This window comes from Arachis stenosperma, chromosome 5 (genome assembly GCF_014773155.1).
Source record: "Arachis stenosperma cultivar V10309 chromosome 5, arast.V10309.gnm1.PFL2, whole genome shotgun sequence".
In the NCBI taxonomy this organism is placed as follows: Eukaryota; Viridiplantae; Streptophyta; class Magnoliopsida; order Fabales; family Fabaceae; genus Arachis; species Arachis stenosperma.
In genome coordinates this window covers 122,678,789-122,698,737 of record NC_080381.1, presented here as the reverse complement: position 1 = coordinate 122,698,737, position 19,949 = coordinate 122,678,789, and the positions used below count along the sequence as shown (strand labels likewise).

Sequence of the window (19,949 nt, the reverse complement as noted above, 5' to 3'; positions counted from 1 at the left end):
CTTCTTGGATGCAAGATAAATCTGCACAACACTTTAAGTGATCTTAGGTATCCAAATCAATTTGGATCCTATGATGTTAAACCATCTTAGTTGCCTAAGAGAAGTGAAGTTCCTAACAACCTTATACACCTTGTTTCCAACTTTTCTTTTAAAAAAGAAACATTGTTGAGATGAATGTCCAATTGTCCATATTTCTTACAAGTTTGACAATGATTCTTCTTTGTTGAATTTTTAAAATGATGTGAGTTTTGAAATCTTTTATTTTTGGAAATTGAGGCTTCATTTTTAAGATTTGATTTTTGAAAAACAGTTTCATGTTTATCAACATACCCCAACCCAGAGTTATCAAACAAAGGTCTTTGACTAGTTAGCAATTTATCTAAGTTTTCAAAATTTTGAGCAAATTTAGCTATGTCTTAATTTAAACCTCTAATCACTTTGTGCAACCTCTCATTTTCTTCAATTTGGTCCCATAAATCAATAACCGAATTCTTTCCTTTAAGTTTTTCAATTTCAGTTTTAAGCCACTTATTTTCTTTAAGTAAATTCATTGAGTTTTTTGCTTCACTTAATTTTTCTTTGAGGTATGCATTTTCAACTTTTAAAGAATCAATATTAGCTTCAATTTCATGACACCTATTCAAACCATTTCTAATATGTCCAATTAATTCATCAATCATTTGACATATTTTATCATTAGTTAGGATAGGATGATCTACCTTATCAGTTGGTTTTCGGTCAGCCATGAAGCAAGCATGAGCTTTATGTTCAGAATCTTCTTCTTCTTCAGAGTCGTTCTTCAAGTCCTCCCAAGATGCGATTAGAACCTTTTTCTTGTCCTTCCTAGTTATGTCTTCATTCTTGAACTTGTGATAGTCATACTTGTAGTGGCTGGCCTCCTTGCAGTGATAACAGATTATTTTGCTGAGGTCTCTCTTTTGGCCCTTTAAGCTTGATCATTTGCTCCTTTCCTTACTTCTCATGATCCTCTTTAGCCTCATAGCAAAAAATACAACTTTTTCATCTGATAAATCATCATTAGAATCATCTTCCAATGACTCAACAGTAGATTTTAAGGTTGATGGTAATCAGTGGCCAAGAGAATTTTGGGGGGGGGGGTTGAATCTTAGATTTCTTTTTCACAAAATATTACTTTTACTTTTTCAACTAACTTCAAGAAATATTTTCACTTTTGTCTCGTAACAAGTTGAGAGACATTTTTAATTTTGTCTCGTAACATTTAAGAGACATTTTTCATTTTGTCTCCTGAGTAACAGAAACAGAAACGAAGCAGATAAGAAAAAATGACACCAGATATATCCTGGTTCAGCTACTAGGTGCAATGTAGCTTACATCCAGTCTCCATCACAACAATGATAGAATTTCACTATCTTTTTCAAGATTACAAATACCAATTCTTCCCTAGGATTTACCCAATTCTATTTGGAACAAATCCAGATTCTAACCCCAATCTAAATTTGACTGGCTCAAACCAAGTTTTCAATAGCAAAGTGCTAACCCAACTTGCAAGGAAATTCTCACAGGATCATGACACACAACAGAGATATGTACAAAGAAATTTTGAGACATTTATGACTTTTTCTCTAATTTTTTTCACTGTCTTTTACCTCTCATTGGCTTTTTCTTATAAACATCACCATGTTTGCCTTTTACCATGAGACTCAGACAGGCAAAACTAAGAAAAAGAAACTAAATGAACATCATTGAAGGAAAAGAACTCAGACAGCTTTAGGGTAGCTATGAGAACTCTGTGCTTTTTCACTTACTCTCCTTACCTCAACCCTTAGTCGTTCACCCTTAATATAGAGGGGTGAAGCTTCCAAGGTTGAGACTAGTTCTACCCTCACAGCAACGTCTTCTTCTCCATCATCAGAGTAGCAGCGGCTTCATCAGAGAAGATTGAGAGGACTGTGTAATACCCTCACTATCAGAAGTCACGCTTCCGGCTGCGCTACTCTGATAGCAAGAAGTATTACGACTATTTTACATACTAAATACTAAAATAGGAGCCTGTGACTCGACACTGTATCGCTGATTTCTTTAAAAACCAGAAATTAATACCTCATCTTAAGAAAAATACAAGAAGGCATATATTCATATACAGGACTCCTTACGTAATAACTCATAATATTACACACATATAAAACATAAAATTCCTATCCCTCTTACAAATTTGTAATAATAAAGACGAGGGAAGAAAATAAACTAATTAATACAACAACATATAAACCAAACGCAGTATAACTCTTCTTAATGCTTCTTCATCCGGTTCCTGAAAAAGTAAAGCTGTAGGGGGTGAGAACCTAACCACATGGTCTCACCACAGAATTTTCAAAGTTGTCATAAGAAAATATTTAACAAGAAAACTGTTTACAAACTCAGTGATTATCATTGCCTTGTGAATCTTTTAAAAATCAATAGATAATCGTTCAAAACCTTTTCAAAGAAACAATGTTTAATCTTTCAGAAATCTGAAACCTTTCCTTTCTTATAAGAAAATCTCAATCAGAAACCAACCACGCAATCAAACAACACAATCATTAATTCAGCACCAAAGTTCAATCTCAAAGGTAGCATGCCAGGACAAACACAGGCAAGGCAGACAAGGAAAGCACAAGTAGGTAGCAGTTACAACAAATAGTTCAAGTAGCAGTTACGAACAGTTTAGCAATTAGGCAACCCAAAACAAGTTCAAACTCAAGCAAAGCATACAAATGCATATGATGCATGCCTGTCCTATGGCTGATGAGGCTCATCTGTCGGTTATCCAGCCAACCCGACAAGTCTGAATTGTCCTTAGACTGTCCCCCGACGTGCATCCCCAAGAGTCTATGCATAGCTTTTTCTTAAATAATCAATATTTTGCTCAATGGGGGTAACATTTTCGAGAATTTATATAGTGCCCGGTCACACTTATGTCGTAGGGTCAACAGAGTATCGAGTTTTCAACCTGGTACACGTAGTGGAAAGCCACGGCACTTAATCCAGGGAACCTCGTATCTCAAATATTTCAAATTCATAAGCCATATAAATAATTCAAAGATTATATCTCAACATCATAATCATTCATCAATCCAAATCTCATTTCCAAATTCATTCAAAAACCATATTTCAAAGAAAATCCTCATCAATCCTCATCATCCTTCTTTCCATCCCGTTCATTAACAATCCCAATTTCAAACATAATTCTTTCTTTGATAAATAAATCAATCTTAAAACTTATAATATTTAAAAATAAATCTTTTTAATTAATTACTTCAAATAAAACTTCCAATCTTATAAAATTTCGGCAACATCTCCTCTAAAACTTGGACACTGCCACCCTTTTCGGGTCCCATCCAAACATTTCTCAAACTTTTTTCTCAACCATTTCCAAATCTCATTCATTTTCCAAAATTCAACTAGTTCCAATATCAAATTGTTTTCAAAGCAAATCAGTGCCAATAATGAATTTCCTTTTAAAATCAAACCAGCTCCAATATCAAGTAATTTATAAAATCAAACTAATTTAAAACCAAACCGCTTCCAAATCCATTCATTTCATACCTCAAGTCATTTCAAAAACCGAATCACTTATATTAGCAAACTAACCACAGAAAAAGACCCACATTTAATAACATCAAATAAAAAACTTTACAAACCATTCTTTTATCAAGAACCACACATCACTGAAGCAATTAGTAACTCAATACAGCAACAGCCACATCCATAGGACAAACATAATCACAGAAATATATATTTCCCATCGATATCTATTTATAACAACCTTGTAAGATAAAATTAGGTTTTAAGAAAAACCCTACCTCAAAGAATCAAACCCGCAGCGATTTTAATGTGACAAACCCTCTTTTCACCTTATTCTGCAGCAGCTACGTTATGATTCGTATTCCAAGCTCTGCTAGTGAAGAAGAACGGCAAGCAAAAATAATAACCGCAACCACAGCAGCTTTAGCTAACAGCCAGAATAAACACAACCAAGCAAGGCAAAGAGGAACATTACGCACTAATAAAATTGAATCGAAATGGAGCATTATGGCAAGATAAAGTACAATAGAATTTGACTTACCAAAAAAAAGAAACAAGAGAATGGGGAACGGAGAAACTATAGCTTCGACAACATTTTCTTTCAACAATTAGAACAGCGAATAAGGGCACAGCCGAGCAGAAATGACAAGCCAGTGGCAGCGGTAGCATTAATCTGAATGATTAAGGCAGCAGAGACACCAACAATAATCAAAACAGTGAAACAGAATAGAAGTGGAATAGTGGTCCAAGAAAGCAGAAACAGGGTTACCGGTGAATCTGGTCCGGCTCGGCAACAGCGTAAGCAAGGCTTCTCTTTAATGGTGAGACGCGGCGGATGCAACCCTGGCGACAGCCAGGCGTGGCGGTGGCTGAAGCTTCATCGACGGTGACTTGGCAGTGGCCTAGACGGCGACGGCAAGGGGTGAATGGCGGCGATTGGGCGACACTGGCCCGACGGCGCGCAGGTCTCCTTCCTCCTCCTCTCTTTAATCACGTCACTCCCTCTCTCCGCGGCGGTGTCACAACAGCAGTGATGGGCTTCAGCAGCGGCGAATCACTAGCGACGGAGGTCCAGCAGTGGTGAATGGCTTCTGCTCGACGGCGGATCCGAAGATAATAGCACACGATGGTTGCAGCGGAATTCAAGCTTCAGCAACGGCAACGAGGATGCATGGCGGTGGCTTCTCCCTCCCAGTCCTGACTCGTGCTCGTCTCTCTCTCATGGCTCCCTCCGTAAACGCCCCCTCTCCACAGTCCGACAACGACGCGACGACGGCGGTGAGGCCCAACGCGTCGGCACGATCGTCTTCTCTGACCTCCTCTGCTCTCCCCGTTTCCCTTCTCCCTTTCTTTCTTTCTTCTTTTTCCTGATTTTTTGAAGTTGGGGAAAGGGTATGGCGGCGCTGAGATAAGGAGGAAGGGGGAAAATGTAATAAAATTAGGGTTAGGAGAGTGAGTTTGGGAATTTTGGCTAATTTAGGGTTTTGGTAAAAATTAGGTATAGGGATAGTTTGGTAAATCTGATAAAATTGGAGCATAAAGTATTAATATTTGAAAAACTAATTTAATCTCAAAAATTACTTTAAAATACTATTTGTGATATAAAAATACTAATTGATTCTCAATAAATTTCTCCAATTGAAAATACACGGTAATATGATTAATTTTCTTTATCTTTAACCTATAGTATTAAATGATATAAATTGAATTATCTAAAACCAAATCATATAAAATTCTTATTATTTCATAACTACCAATTTTATAATTTAAATATAGAAAATAATTCAATAATTATAAAATTAGGTAAAATTCTAATTAATTATCAAAACCTGCTTTAATTTTTTATTTAATTAACTTTAATAAAATAATTTCTAAGTATAAAATTTCTAATGAATAAATGAATTGAAATTAATTCATAATAAGATTTATTTGAAAACTCTGGGTTTTACAGACTGAGGCTGATGCATGCAAGCTCACCTCTTCTCTCTCATCTTTTTTTTTTTCAAGCTTCTTCAATCTTGGCTATTGATCTTGACTTTGGCCCCAATTTTTTATTCTGATCGTTGAAAAGCTTCTGACCCATGATGGCTTCACGTTTTCCATTTTTGCTTCTTTCAGCTAGAGACTCTGAGGCTTTCCTCTTCTTTGTAGCACAAAAGAGGAAATAAACTTTTTGTTGTGCCTTTAATTACCAAGATAAATTTGCTTCTTGATCGAAGCCTTTTTTTTTCTTTCTTGGCAAAGATCTTATAGCCTATGTTCATAGGCCTCCCTTCTATGGCAAAAATCTTCTTCCTTCTATGCCTTCCATTTTTCTTCTTTCTTATTCTTTGAGTGATGTGACAGAAGCAAGAGAGAGGAGAGAGAAAAGAGAATAACTTTCTGGGGAAGTTTCAAAGAAATTAAAGTGAATTTAATTTCATGTTCCAGTTACCAAGGGATGTAGTAACCGAAGCATGCTTTGATGACCTTGGGTCATTTCCATCTTTTCTTTTATTTTTGAATTATCACTCTTGACTCTTGGGTTGTTTTCTTTGATTGGGCTTGGTTCCATTTGTTTGGCCCATTTTGATTTTTCTTTATTTTTTCAGTCACTAATGTTAAACCAATTTGATATATGGCTTGTTTAATTTGGGCCAATTATGAAAATTAATTTTTCTGCACACTAAACCAAATTCATCAAACAAACAATTGGAAATATTTTAATAAACACCCAATTAATAATGAATAATATTTGGTAATCATATTAGTTTTTCAAACTCAACAAAGGTCACTCCTTTCTTTTTTGTATCATGATTTAGATGTGTGATTTCATATGCAAGGAGTTTTCTTCTCAACTCATCCTAAGACATTTGTTTTAGGTTACCGCTCTCAACAATGACTGTAGCTTTGGTTTTCCATTTTTTTGTAAGGCTTCTCAATATTTTTCTCACTAGCACTTGTTCGGTGTGAATCATCTTGACCGAGAATCTCTCGAAGATTTCATCAATCTTTTTTCCTTCCTTCATAGCAAACATCTCGTACTCTTTTCTCAGCATGTCAATTCTTATTTCCTTCACTTGTTCAGTGTCCTCATGAGTGACTTGGAGTTTATCCCAAATCTCTTTTACTGTTTAGCACCTTGATACTTTCTGGTACTCCTCAAAACTAATTGAGCAGTACATCATGTAGATTGCTTTAGTGTCAGCTCCACCTTTTTCTTATCTTCATCACAAGTTCACAACTCCTTTTATATTTGTCTTGGTTGAAACTTGAGGACCATTCATGATTATCTTCCAAATATTGTATTCAATAGATTGTACAAATATCTACATTCTTTTCTTTCAGTAGTTGTAGTTCTTGCCATTGAATAAGGAAGGTCTGTTGTTGGACTGACCTTCAGTGAGTGTGTAAGGCATGACATTAGAATCCATGTTGTTGGTCATTCGGATCTTTTCTCCAAGCTATGAAGCTTGATCTCGTGAGACAAGCTCTAATACCAAGTGAAGGTTTCAGAATGGCTTAGAAAAGGGGCTTGAATCTTAGCACTAAGATGGAAAATTTTTTTTGATTTACCTCTTTGTATGATCTTAACTTTTAAACCCTAGTTTTTGACTTACTTGAATGTGGTAATCCATCTTTTTGCTCTTTGATTTGAACTCTAATTAGATTTCCTTTTTCTTTCTTTTCTTTTGATATACTTCACCTGGATGAGAGAGAAGAGAAGAAAGAAGAGAGAGAATAGGTTCGATGGGTTAGGCTTGGTTCATATGAAAATGAAATTTTATTTCGTAGTTAACTATTTTGGGCCATGAGAGTGTAATATGATCTTAGGCTTGGATCATCAATTTAGCCTTAAACTTATTTTTTTATTCAAATAAAAAAATGTTGGTATAATCAACAACTATTTTTTTAGCTTATGGATCTGAAACTTGTTATTGGACTTATTTTACTTTCTATAACAAACTAATTACACATATAATTGAATTTTTAACTTAATAATAATGTTTAGTTATAATCAATTAATTTATTATTTTTTTAAAACTCAACACATATATAACATGGTTTAAACAAAAAGGAATTATATATAACCATTTGATCTTGTAGTCTTGTCCTCTATTGAGGATTAGTTTTATCAGTGGTTAAAAAAATGGTAGTTAAATTATCAACATAAAAATCTTAGCTTATTGCTACAAAATATGAAACTTAAGTAACCAGTGACGTGTGGCAGATGAAATAATTCACCCCTTTTTTTCCTCATAAGAATATATATTAATAGTAAACAATTGCACTAATCACATCTAGAAGCACCTTAAAAAAGAGGCTATTAAAAGTTCAAAACGCTTAATCTTACTTAGGTCGAAAAATTCAAATGAAATAGATAACAAAGTGGGGACATATGTTCTCTATTATTGATAACTTAGGACCATATGGAATTAACATTTGGGTAAAGCCCATAGAGGCTAGAGCCATGAATGGGAATCAAATGTGTCTTTTCCTAATGAGTGAATATAAATGATGTTGAATTAGTAGTAATTAATTAGGAAGGTAAAACATTACTTCAGATTTGATTGATTATAATTGCTTCATGTCATTCACACAAATGACAAACCACTAGATATCACCTACTTAGCCCTAATTAATCCCACCTGAAACCAAGTCAACTCTACAACCTGTGAATTTTTCTGTTCGATAAAGTTAAGGTAGTTTTGAACTTCTAACACTAATTAATTAACAAGAAAAATTCTTTCAAAATCAAAATGTGTTTTTGAAATTTCTTTTAAAAGATTTTTGTTATAAATTATTTGCTAAAACAATTCTCATAATAATACTGTAGGATGAAAATAAAATGAGTTGAGTCAAAGCAGGTTAGGCTCAAATTCAACTTACGAATATTAAACTCGATTCATCGAAAACTCATGAGTCAACTTTAGCTCACGAATTAGTTTAAATAATTTTAATATTCATAAATAAATAAATTATCATTTATGTAAAAATCTATCAATTATATATGTGCTTGTGTGTAAAATTACATATCATTATTATAAATTAAAATATAAAATATATAATAAATGTATTAATATGCATAACTATAATAAGTAATATATAGTTACTTTATATATAATCGAACTAGCTTATAAGTTAATGAGTTCACCTTACTCAAATTTAAATTTAATTCATTTAATATATGGATTCAAATTTAGACTCAAATCATAAACTAAAAAACTCGGCTAAAAAGTGTATCTCATTTAAGGGTACGTCCTTCGACTCGTTTTTTATGCAAATGAAAGTCATCATAAAAAAAAATTAAGAAAAATTGCTAATTGCTGCATTGTTTATGCTGTCTATGACAATGAACAACCTATCAATCTAAATGTCAAACTATACAAAAAAAAAAAAATGAATCCAAATTGGATTACATTATTGTACTTTGTCGCATTTCTTAAAAACCAAAATAGGTCTATTGTAACGAAACTTGGCCTTTAACCATCCTGGATTGATATGTTCTACACTTTTAAAGCCAATCTAAAAAGGAAAAAAAAAAAACATCAGGTCTCAAGAATATAATGATAAAATTGCACAACAAATATAAGTAACCTGAATGCTTGCTATTATTGAACAAACATTCACAGTTTGATATACAGTTCATCAAAGAAATAGAAATAAAAATAACACAAACCCTATTTAATAGTATCTTTTGGAAATCTTTTGGACGAAGTTTAATCTCGTTGAACTTCTCAGCAGTAATCTGCACAATACAATAACAAAAAAAAAATGAAAAAACATAATTAAAAAGAAAGTTAAAAGTAGTATATACACACTCAAGTATAGTAATCCATTGAAAAATATAGCATGCATGAGATTTTTTTTTTAAGAAAAAAACCTTGAATGATAATAATTTAACAGTTGAATTGATATAATATAAATTAATTTTTAAGAGAGAGAGTTTAAGGGTATTAAGGATTATTACAGGTGATACATTATGCTTTAGTACATATGATTTCCATGCCTGAGGTTCCAATATAAGAACGCCACCCTGTAAGAAGAAAAGAAAAAATAAATAAATAAATAAACATAGAAGTAGGATATAACACAAATGTGCATGTGTGTGTATATAAGGTAATTTGGTTCAAATTGTATAAAATATAGTGTGAATTTAAATTGTTTCTCAAATAGTTTAGTTTCTTAGTAAATTTTTATTCACTAAAATTCTTCATGAGTTATTCTCATTAGATAAATAAGTCTCTCTCTCATTTTTAATTAAAATTTTAATATGCATATTAGATAAATAAATTTCTAATAAATTTTATTATAAGGTAATTAGGTCTCAAAAATCATCATAAAATAAATTAGTCTCTCTTCAAAATAAAAAAAAGACTAATTTATCTTACAAGAGTAATTTTTTAAGATTTTTATAAAAAAATAAAAATTTATTAAGGATCAAAGCGTTAGATTAATTTTTTTTAAGAACCAATTTGAATGTTATTCACTGTATTGAAGGATTATGATGAGATAGTGACACACATAAATTAAGGTTTAAAAATAAATACTTACTGGTCGAAGCACCTCCCAAATCTTGTAAAAGAATTTGATTAAGCCTGGATCTCCATAATTCAAATGTATCCATTGAGTTACACTAAAACTGCATTATTGCACAAGGTGAAATATATTTAATTTCATGTAATCCAAGAATTTGAACATAATAATGTATGATACGAAATAAAAGTTTACCAAGTAACAGTATGATAGAGTTCTGGATGCTGGCTCTCCACAAAATTCTCTTGTTTGAATGTGACCACATCATTCAGATTCTTGGAGGACTCACCACTTTCAGCAGCTTTTCTCAATTTCTTATTTGCTCTCTCAACAAGTTCTGCAATTTGCCCACAACAACAATCAATCACACTTTTCTATTCTAATTAAGTTCCAAGCAAGAACTGATCATACCAGGATCAATGTCAATTGCAAGAATGCTCTCGCACCGGAACATTTTCGCTGCGGAAAAGAACAAAGAATCAGCACTTATCTAATAAACTCAGTGCCATTTTGTCATTAGTTTAACTTGCACAGCAAGAAAACATAAATTTCCAAGATTCCGATAGTATGAATGAGGAAAGATTGAATCTTTGGAGGGTCAATGAAAATACCAATGGAGATAATTAATGTGCCATCGTTGGAACCAATATCAAGACACTCCTTGTCTTCAAACCATTCCTTTCTCAAGAATTCTAAACGAGAATCCTTGTCAGGAGTCCCTGCATTCTGTAAAGTTTGAATCTTTTTAGCTGACAGTAATGAAAAGAAGAAAGCAAAAACAAAGAAAATAGAGGAATACTCGTTTCTTATAGTATCCTCTGAAATTGCCATATTGCCTAATTCTAACGAGATCCTTCTTCTGATCCTTTTCCTCTTCCTTTTCGCTTTCGCTTTCACTTTCGCTTTCGCTTTCGCTTTCGCTTTCAGTTTCAGTTTCAGCTCCTGATTCAGATTCAGATTTACTTCCACCTTCACTTTCAGTTTCACTTTCTGATGAATCCTGAAATGGGAGCTGATTCAGGTCAAAGTTTCTTCTTTCTGCCATTGTTGCATAAACAAAGAATTGCTTGAAGTGCAAGTAACAAAGTTAGTTATTTGCTTCTGATTTCTGAATATAAAAGGTTTTCAGATGGCAGTTAGTTAGTTAATCAGTTATTGTGGACCGTTAAAGTTTCTCACGAGTCAGCGTGTTTTGAGGGGAGTTTGAAATTTTATTTTTTTTTATAATTTTCTTCTTATGCATTTGAATTTTGAAGCTTTGTATTGTTCAAGGAATAAAAAAATTTATTATTAAAAAAATCATAAAGAATTTCTGACACCATGAATAATTGAATACAGTGCAGTTAGGACTCAGCTTCAGATAATATTTCAAAAATCTTATTGTTGCCTTGTATTGTTAGAACGAGTTCAGAAAAAATATGTATTGTTGATTGTTAATACAAAACTATCTAACATATTTTATAATTTTTTTTATCTTATATATACACAGTATCTTTGTATCTAAGAAAAATTTAAAATAAGTATCTCTATGTCTTATCAGCTTATTTGCATCAGCCTATCTGCTTATCGCTAAAAAAAATTGATTATTATTGAGGACTTTATCGACAGCCAAGACATCGATAATCATTTTTACTGTCAAACTGCTCGTATAAAAATGTGGTTAGAATATCATTGGTAAATTTTGACAAATTTAACTAATAATCCGAAACGTCAGTGGGTCGAAGAATTGAAATTTTTGGGTATTGTCATTGTTCTCTTACTTCAAGAATTTGTAGTAAATTTAATTAAATGAAAATATAAAAAAATTAGATGAATAATGTATCAAAATGGAAGTCATGAAAAGTTCACTTCTAGCTTGACACATTTGCAAGCAACCGAAAAAGCTCCATCAATAATGAGTCGTATGAATCATGTTACAATTTACAAATGTCTACATATAAGAATACAGTAGATTCCTTATTGTAACAACAAATAATTTTCACAAATAAGAATAACCAATGTGATAGTACCATAATTTAGGTAAAAAAATTATTTTAGGTTTTAGTCATAGTATTCTTGAAGATCTGTAATGAGAGTTTACGTTGTACCCGCCCTTATTAGACATTTAATTTGTAATTTTTCTTTTTAGCCACCCTATTTATATGTAATCTTGTCTTTGAATAATAATTAATAAGTCAAGGTGGTTGATTTACGGCAATGCAACTATGCAAGATTTTATTCAATGATCTAGATTTTTCTTTAGAAATCTTAGAAATTGGTAGTATAGAGGTGCTTTGACATTTTTGAAAGGATAAGAATAATAACACATGAGAAAAGCTGTTACTTCGTGACTATTGCCAAAATCAGCAAGTATGATTCATTTACAGAGCTGAAGACATTTGTTGTATTATTCAATCATCTAAAAAAAAAAGGATTTGAAGATGGCATATTCTCTGACGCAAGCAGCTTCAATATTAAAATACTATGTCAAAATTTACTCCAACTCCCTAAGGAAATCGACATTATCCACAAAAACCTGTACATTAGAGTCAAGACAGCCAAAAACCAAGTTAGTTAGAAATGCATAATTTCCAGAAGTGCTGCTTAAAGTCTAGAGACAGAGAACCATACCGTTTTCCAACCATCAGGGTCCAAGCATGCAGTTATTTTTGTTCCGATGCCGGGTACCGGTCCAGGTTCCCGGGTGATCTTTCCACCAGCAAGTTTGATTGCTTCTGCAGTTCTGTACACATCATCTGTGCCTATTGCAATCTGTAAAGAAACAGATATATGAGAAATGTATCAGAGAAATTAACAGACATAAAACTTTTAATAGAGAATCAAACACAAGTTAGCAAGCATTTTAATGGGAAAAAACCAAGAGACTTGTACAAGAGAAGTTTGCACTTCTATTGAAAACCCCACAAACTTAGAGATGTCAAATAAACATTTATATGCACTATGATAGATCATGCCTAATAAAGAATTATGACTCCTCACATATAAGCTCTACTTCCAGTCATTTATTCAAAAAAGAAAAAGCCTTTCATAATAACTGCAGCAATGAAATCTTCTTCAGAAGACTAACAATATCAATAATCAGAAAGAATGGGAGCTTATGTCTACCTGGGCATAACCATCTCCTTTATCATATTCTGTGACTCCGTAGTTGTATGTCAACTCCAGAACAGCATTTTCATCTTCTGGGCCATAACCCATGATTGCAATGGTATACTGCCAAAAAGGGAAGAAGAGAAGCCATTTAAATATCAGAGTGAAGCAAACACAGAACAGGTTGATTCAAGAGCAAGATTGAACCTTAGAACAGCTTAGCATTCAAAAGCACAATAAGTTAATCTTTGAATAAGTTAATCTTTCTCACCAAGACAAAACAAAGATTATTATTAAATTAAAACTTAAAAGCATGATGACAGGGGTACATATTCATCATAATAAAGGACGATAAAATATTCTCAATGCAAGGTGCTCTCCTGTTAGGTGAGAACTCACCGGCAGATTACTTTACTGACCTTGTCATCCTATCTTTTACAGGTAATTTTGAAGGACAACAGCGAACAAAGAAAGTTGCATTATCATCTAAAAGCAATTAAACCACAAATAAAATGTTCTAGAGAAGACCCAGTTTAACTTTAGTATCTTGTATCTCTATTGCTCAAGCTTAATTCTTCCATATTATATGGTAAGGCATTAAAAACCCCATAGTTGGTATAAACTCTAAACAATAATTACCCCAGTTTTGAGTACTTGGCGTACTAATTATGAAAAAAGGATCTCAATGCCAAAATTATAATCTAAAGAATGCATGGTACCTGGCATTCTGGATTATCTCGTGTATAAAGTAGCTGCATACCACAAGCCTAATGGCAAGCAATAACATATATAAGTAATTGATCCAAAAAGAAAATATGATAGAAGACTATAAACCAACATGAAATTGCATTCACCCCTACCTTCTCATAAAATTCGATGGATCGATTAAGATCACCCACTCGAAGCATTACTCGGCACAAAGGTTCATGAGAGAGAACCCTTTCTAGAAGTTCAAATTTATAACCATCAGGATCTTCAATGAATGCAATTATGGAGCATCCTCCTTCGACAGGACCGGGCTCTCTAATTATTTTTCCATCCTTATTATCTCTTACAATGTCCACTATGCTTGAAATCTAGTAACAAATGAGATGACATCATCATATAGATTGGCCAAAAGACAATAGAGAGGATAATCAAAACAATCTCCATTTCCAAGAGAATACAGATTGGGAGGGCAAAGATGTTTATAAAAATACAGCACATGGTAGTTGACACAAAAGTTAGGCAAACTTACATCACCAAAAGAAACACCAAAATGGCCAAATCCATTTCCAATATCATACTCATCAATCCCATAATCTGAAACAGAAACCAAGGAATATGAGCACTAACAGAAGGTTATCAACTGATGAAGCATGTAACTAGAATTGGCTTCAGAAAGTAAAACTCGGGCCAAAAAGCCATGAGTCTTACTGTATGTCAGTTCAATAACAAAGCTTTCATCTTCAGGTCCATAGCCAAGAAAGGCATTAGCACATCTAAGCTCCGGCAAGTCACGAATTCTGAGAACCGACATCCCCAAGCACTCTGTATAAAATCTGAAATCACCAAGAAGATTGTTTTCCCATATGAAATATTATACCAGTATCCATAAATACAATGCTACTCTGTAGTGCAATCAACTTAGGTTTACAACATACTTTATGGTCCTTTCCAAGTCCCCAACACGATATACAACATGAAGCATTCTTCGGTTGTCATGCTTGACCCAATCCATCACGTTTTCCTCTGTGGCACCACCTTGAGACAAGTCCTCAGATGCAATCTCTCGCATTGAGTTACCATCTTTCCTCAATAACCTCCTTGGTTTCGTGCAAAAACTATGGTGCTCTGGAACAGCTGCATAATATATCAACCCAGGAAAAAAAATATATTATTCGTCTAATATATATTAGGATCTTGCTAAGAAAAACTCGCATCGAAAAGAAGGGCTTTTGAAAATTTCAATACATTGTATACGTCAAATACTTAAAAACATTCCATTTAGCATGCTTTTTAAGTAAATCCCACAAATAATAACAATAAAATGGAAAGAAAAATTCGTTCATCAAATGAAATGAGACACAGCATTACTTAGCCAATCATGAAATCTCAGAATTACGATATTATTATTGCAAAATGCAAATATAGCAAGTTAGTTCAGTTGGATACTTCTCGGGGCAACCATGAAGCAGCACAAGAATCCAGAAGCGGCAAGTCCTTTGTTTCCTGCCAATTCCCTCACCCCGTTCCACTCCTTCAACACCGCCCCAGCCCCCGTCGCACTCGGAGACAGCGACGACGAAGATGAGGATGAATCCGCCTCCTCCACCGAATCCGCACAAGAATTCTCGCAAGAATCGCTCGAAAGTTCCTCCTCCGGCGCCTTCTTATTCTTCTTTTTCTTCCTCTGCTCCTTCATCTTCATCCCCATCAGGTCTCTGTACCCTATCGCCGATATCTTATGCAGCGCCGGAAAATCCGAGACGTCGGCGACCATGGCGCCGATGTTCATGACGCCGTGGAACCTCCCCGACGGCCGGCGAATCTGAAACGCGCTGAAGCAAGGCACTCCGGCGCCGCCAGAGAGGACGTTCCCGATGAAGAAAGTGACGGTGCCGATGAGGTGATCGCGGAATGTTCCAACGGCGTAAATAGCAACAGAGACGGCGGAAGTGTCGCCGGAGAGAAACTCCGGCGTGACGCGGAAGAGGAACTTGTCGTTCCAAGTAGGGTTTTGACCGCCAAGACTATCGAGTCTGGTTCGGAGCTTAGTTGAGGGATCGATCCACGTGAGAGCGTAGGTTTGGAGCTTCCGAAGCGGAGAAGAAGGTGGTTGGAGTCCCTGTGCGGAGATCAAGTTGATCTCCAATACTCGCTCCTCTTCCTGCATCGGCATTCTCTCTCTTAGGGTTTCATTCTTTTTCTTTGTTTCTTGATGGAGTGAGAAAGAAGGGACGGTTATGATGATTGTTGTGGAAAATACATTATTGTGGATTGTGAAATTGCCGCCGCCGGCACCGCCGCGACGCCGCAGTTGTTGTTGCTAGCGGACGTCGACGGCGACCGGTGATTTCAGAGGAAATTGCAGAGAAAAAGGTGAGAGAAAGAGAATCGGAAAGGAACGGAGGTTGAAGAAAAAGCGCGCGAAAATAAAAAAGAGGATGCGAGTAACGGGTGCGAGTTCAGAGTACCACCATGTCATTCCCAAAATCGCTATTTTATCTCAATAATAATAATAATTAACTAATTACCACTTATGTATTAAATATTTAAATGGCAATGTAAACCTAAATTATATTATTTAAATTAACGTTTATAATTTGATCTATATGACATTTATAATTATATATTTATTATCACTAATATTACAGTTGTTCAAAACAATAATTAATTAAGAAATGTAAAATATATAAAATAAAATAATTTAATCTATTTTATCAAATATTTGTGTTCCATATTTAAGAACGTTGATTTGGTTTGAGAAAACTAATCCCATATATTAATATTTAGTTAATTTTATCAAATAAATCTAATTCTTTTGGTATCAAATTAGTTTTGTTAGTCTAGAATTAATTTTAGTATATGATAGCTTTTTTATTGGGTTAAAAGTTAAAAGTATGTTAACGAGTTTATTAGGGATACATACCCAAAATAAAAGAACACATTGTATAGCATCAGCAACCATTCTAACATCAAAGTTTCAGTCCAATGTAAATGATGAGATAAATCATAATCATGATACGAAGTGAGAAGGTTATGCAAATCATCGTATGATGAAGGAAGAAAAAGTAAATTGGACACTAGGCATCATCAAGAAAAATGAGAGACAGCACAAGGATACAAGGACAACAATAACACTGCACAAGAATAGCAAATAAAGGAACAAAATAAAATGCAGTGCAATAATAAAGACAACAGAAGTAGTGGAACAAAATGATGTTTTTTCTAAGGCATTGTTTGGATGCAAAATAAAAAGTAAGAGAAAAGAAAATAAGTAGAAAGAAAATGAGAGAAAAGAAAATAGATAAAAAATACTTAATTTTTTTATTTGTTATTTGGATGAAGAAAAAATACATGAAAAAAAAATAGAAGAAAAATTTTTTTTGATTGAATGAAAAAAAAATAGAAAGAAAGAAAACTATACCAAAATAAAATTATGGGTTAATGTTCAAATTCGTCCCTAAAAGATCACGCGATCTTCATTTTCGTCCCCGAATAATTTTTTTTAATCAAATTAGTCCCTGAAAGATAAACTGTTAGTCAAATTAGTCCTTCCGTCAATTGGATGATGACGTGTCACGTTAAGTGCCATGTGGCATGATGACGTGACACGCCACGTGGCAGGTCAGTGGCACGTGGCACGCCACGTGACACTTGACATATAAAAAAGTTTTTTATTAGTCAAAATAGTCTTTGAAAGTTCAGACGTAAGTCATTTTTATCCCTCAAATTTTAAAAATTAGTCAAACTAGTCCTTATATAATTTTTTTATTTTTTCTTCATAAAATTATCTCTCTCCTTTAATTCTTCTCAAAATCTCTCTTATTCTTTTCTATTCTAAAACCTTTTTTGTTACATTACTATATTTTGCTGGAATATATATATATACTCAAAATTGAAATGTATGTATTTATTAACTTAAACAAAGTTATATGCTCAAAATAAAAATTTATGTATGTTAGCCTAAACAAAGTTATACCACTATTTTTTTTTTACTACATCTTTTTTTTTTTCATTACGGTATTACTTATATATAGGAGGTAATGGTAGTGATACTTAGAGTCAAAATTCAAGAAGATCCACAAATTTTGTTTCAATCCAAACTTTACAAAATATTGAAAATTTGTTGGTTAATTATTATTATTATTATTATTATTATTATTATTATTATTATTATTATTAATGAATTGCTTCTTAAGCGTAATACGTGCAAACATCATAATAAATTTTTGTGTGTTTCATATGTTTGAGATAGATTATATAATTTTTCTTTAAATTTCACAAATCAATGAGATAAAATGAAATAGGAAACATTATACCTATGCATAACACAGGCTACTCCACACTAGTACATTATATAAATAGATATGCTTCGTATTAAAATAAAATTCCTTTTGTTTTAAATGAAATATTGAAAAATTATATTAGAATATTAAGATTCAAAAGTGATTCTATAACCAGTTTTTCAATTATTGAGTTTTATTATATAAATTAAATAATAATAAAAATTATAATTTTAAAAAAATTTAAAAGATTTAAAATTTAAAATAATTATTATATTATTTAATAAAATTTAAAATATTAAATTTTAAATATATAATCAATAATAATTTAATAAACTCATTTAAATAAAAAAATTCACATAAAAAATTACAATTTAAAAATGTAAAATTTTAAAATACAAATGACAAAATAACTTTATAAAAATTTAATGATTTTTATTATTTTATGTAAAGAGAATTTTGTTTATTAAGGTTTAAAAAATATTATTAAAATTAGTAGTATAAAAAAATTATATAAGGACTAGTTTGTCTAATTTTTAAAATTTGAAGGATGAAAATGACTTACGTCTGGACTTTCAAGGACTATTTTGACTAATAGAAAACTTTTTTATATGTCAAGTGACACGTGGCATGACCTGTCACGTGGCGTGCCACGTATTACTGGCCTGCCACGTGGCGTGTCACGTCATTATGCCACGTGGCACTTAACGTGACACGTCATCATCCGATTGACGGAAGGACTAATTTGACTAACAGTTTAACTTTCAGGGATTAATTTGATTAAAAATTTATTCGGGGACGAAAATGAAGATCGCGTGATCTTTCAGGGACGAATTTGAACATTAACCCATAAAATTATATTAATACCCTTACTTATATTATATATAAATTATAATTTATAAATGTATTCAAGTTATTTTTAATAAAAAAAATCATTCAAATTATATTTTAAGATTTTAATATATTATTTTTGTTAATAACAACACTTTTTTGAAGTTATCCTCTTTTATTGTCTTTTAAATGTGGTAAATAAAAAGATGTATTATTATTTTTTAAATATATACAAATAAATAATTTTATAAAAAACTAATAAAAATTACTTATACATTAGGGCTGCACATGGATCGGATAATATCCACATATCCGCGGTAATTATCCGCATCCGATCCAAATTTTGCGGATATTATCCGATCCGCAGAGTCATCGGATCGGATCGGATTCGATCCGCACTGTGGTAGGATCGGATTGCGGATTCGGCAATGATATTCGCGGATCTGATTCGCAAATCCGCATATCCGCACATCACATATAAATAGCATAGTTTAAGAAAGTAAACCCTAATGTGATATGAATTTTAGTGTGTTATTTTATGAATTTTATGATATTTTATTTTTAATTTTTATGTTGTACTTCAACTTAGAATAATTAAACTTAAATCTTGTGTTATTATTTTGTTTTTGTTATTCAAGAGAACTATTATTGATAATATTTTAGGAGTAAATAGTTTTTTTTTAATTATGTGGATATACCCGATATCCGATCTGATCCGATCTGCAGATCGGATTGGATCGGATCCGGCCTAAAAAAATACGGATATCGTATCCGATCCGATCCGATGAGTATAGTGCAGATCGGATAGAATTTTAGGCTATATCCGATCCGATATGTGTGTAACCCTATATACATTATATCATTAATTTCATTAATTATATTTAAAAAAATGAAGTTTAATGGCGCTATAAAACTGGAAAAAACACAAGAAATGGATTTTCAAATTTAGAAAAAAGTAAAATGGAGAATTTGATTTTT

At 32.7% G+C, this 19,949-nt stretch overlaps 2 protein-coding genes across 2 annotated transcripts; both read right to left on the bottom strand.

Moving 5' to 3' along the window:
* Positions 1-8,946: 8,946 nt before the first annotated feature.
* Positions 8,947-11,107, bottom strand: LOC130981292 (probable RNA methyltransferase At5g51130). The gene is made up of 8 exons (XM_057904890.1): positions 10,862-11,107; positions 10,674-10,788; positions 10,474-10,521; positions 10,258-10,399; positions 10,081-10,168; positions 9,497-9,562; positions 9,206-9,274; positions 8,947-9,051 (listed from the first exon to the last, which is right to left on the bottom strand). The coding sequence occupies exons 1-8, from the start codon at positions 11,105-11,107 to the stop codon at positions 8,947-8,949; spliced, it is 879 nt and encodes a 292-aa protein (XP_057760873.1).
* Positions 11,108-12,369: 1,262 nt separating this feature from the next.
* Positions 12,370-16,297, bottom strand: LOC130982063 (lactoylglutathione lyase GLX1-like). The gene is made up of 9 exons (XM_057905915.1): positions 15,307-16,297; positions 14,796-14,994; positions 14,569-14,693; positions 14,390-14,454; positions 14,013-14,228; positions 13,872-13,919; positions 13,168-13,275; positions 12,673-12,813; positions 12,370-12,577 (listed from the first exon to the last, which is right to left on the bottom strand). The coding sequence occupies exons 1-9, from the start codon at positions 16,031-16,033 to the stop codon at positions 12,536-12,538; spliced, it is 1,671 nt and encodes a 556-aa protein (XP_057761898.1). The 5' UTR covers positions 16,034-16,297; the 3' UTR covers positions 12,370-12,535.
* Between the last annotated feature and the right edge of the window lie 3,652 nt (positions 16,298-19,949).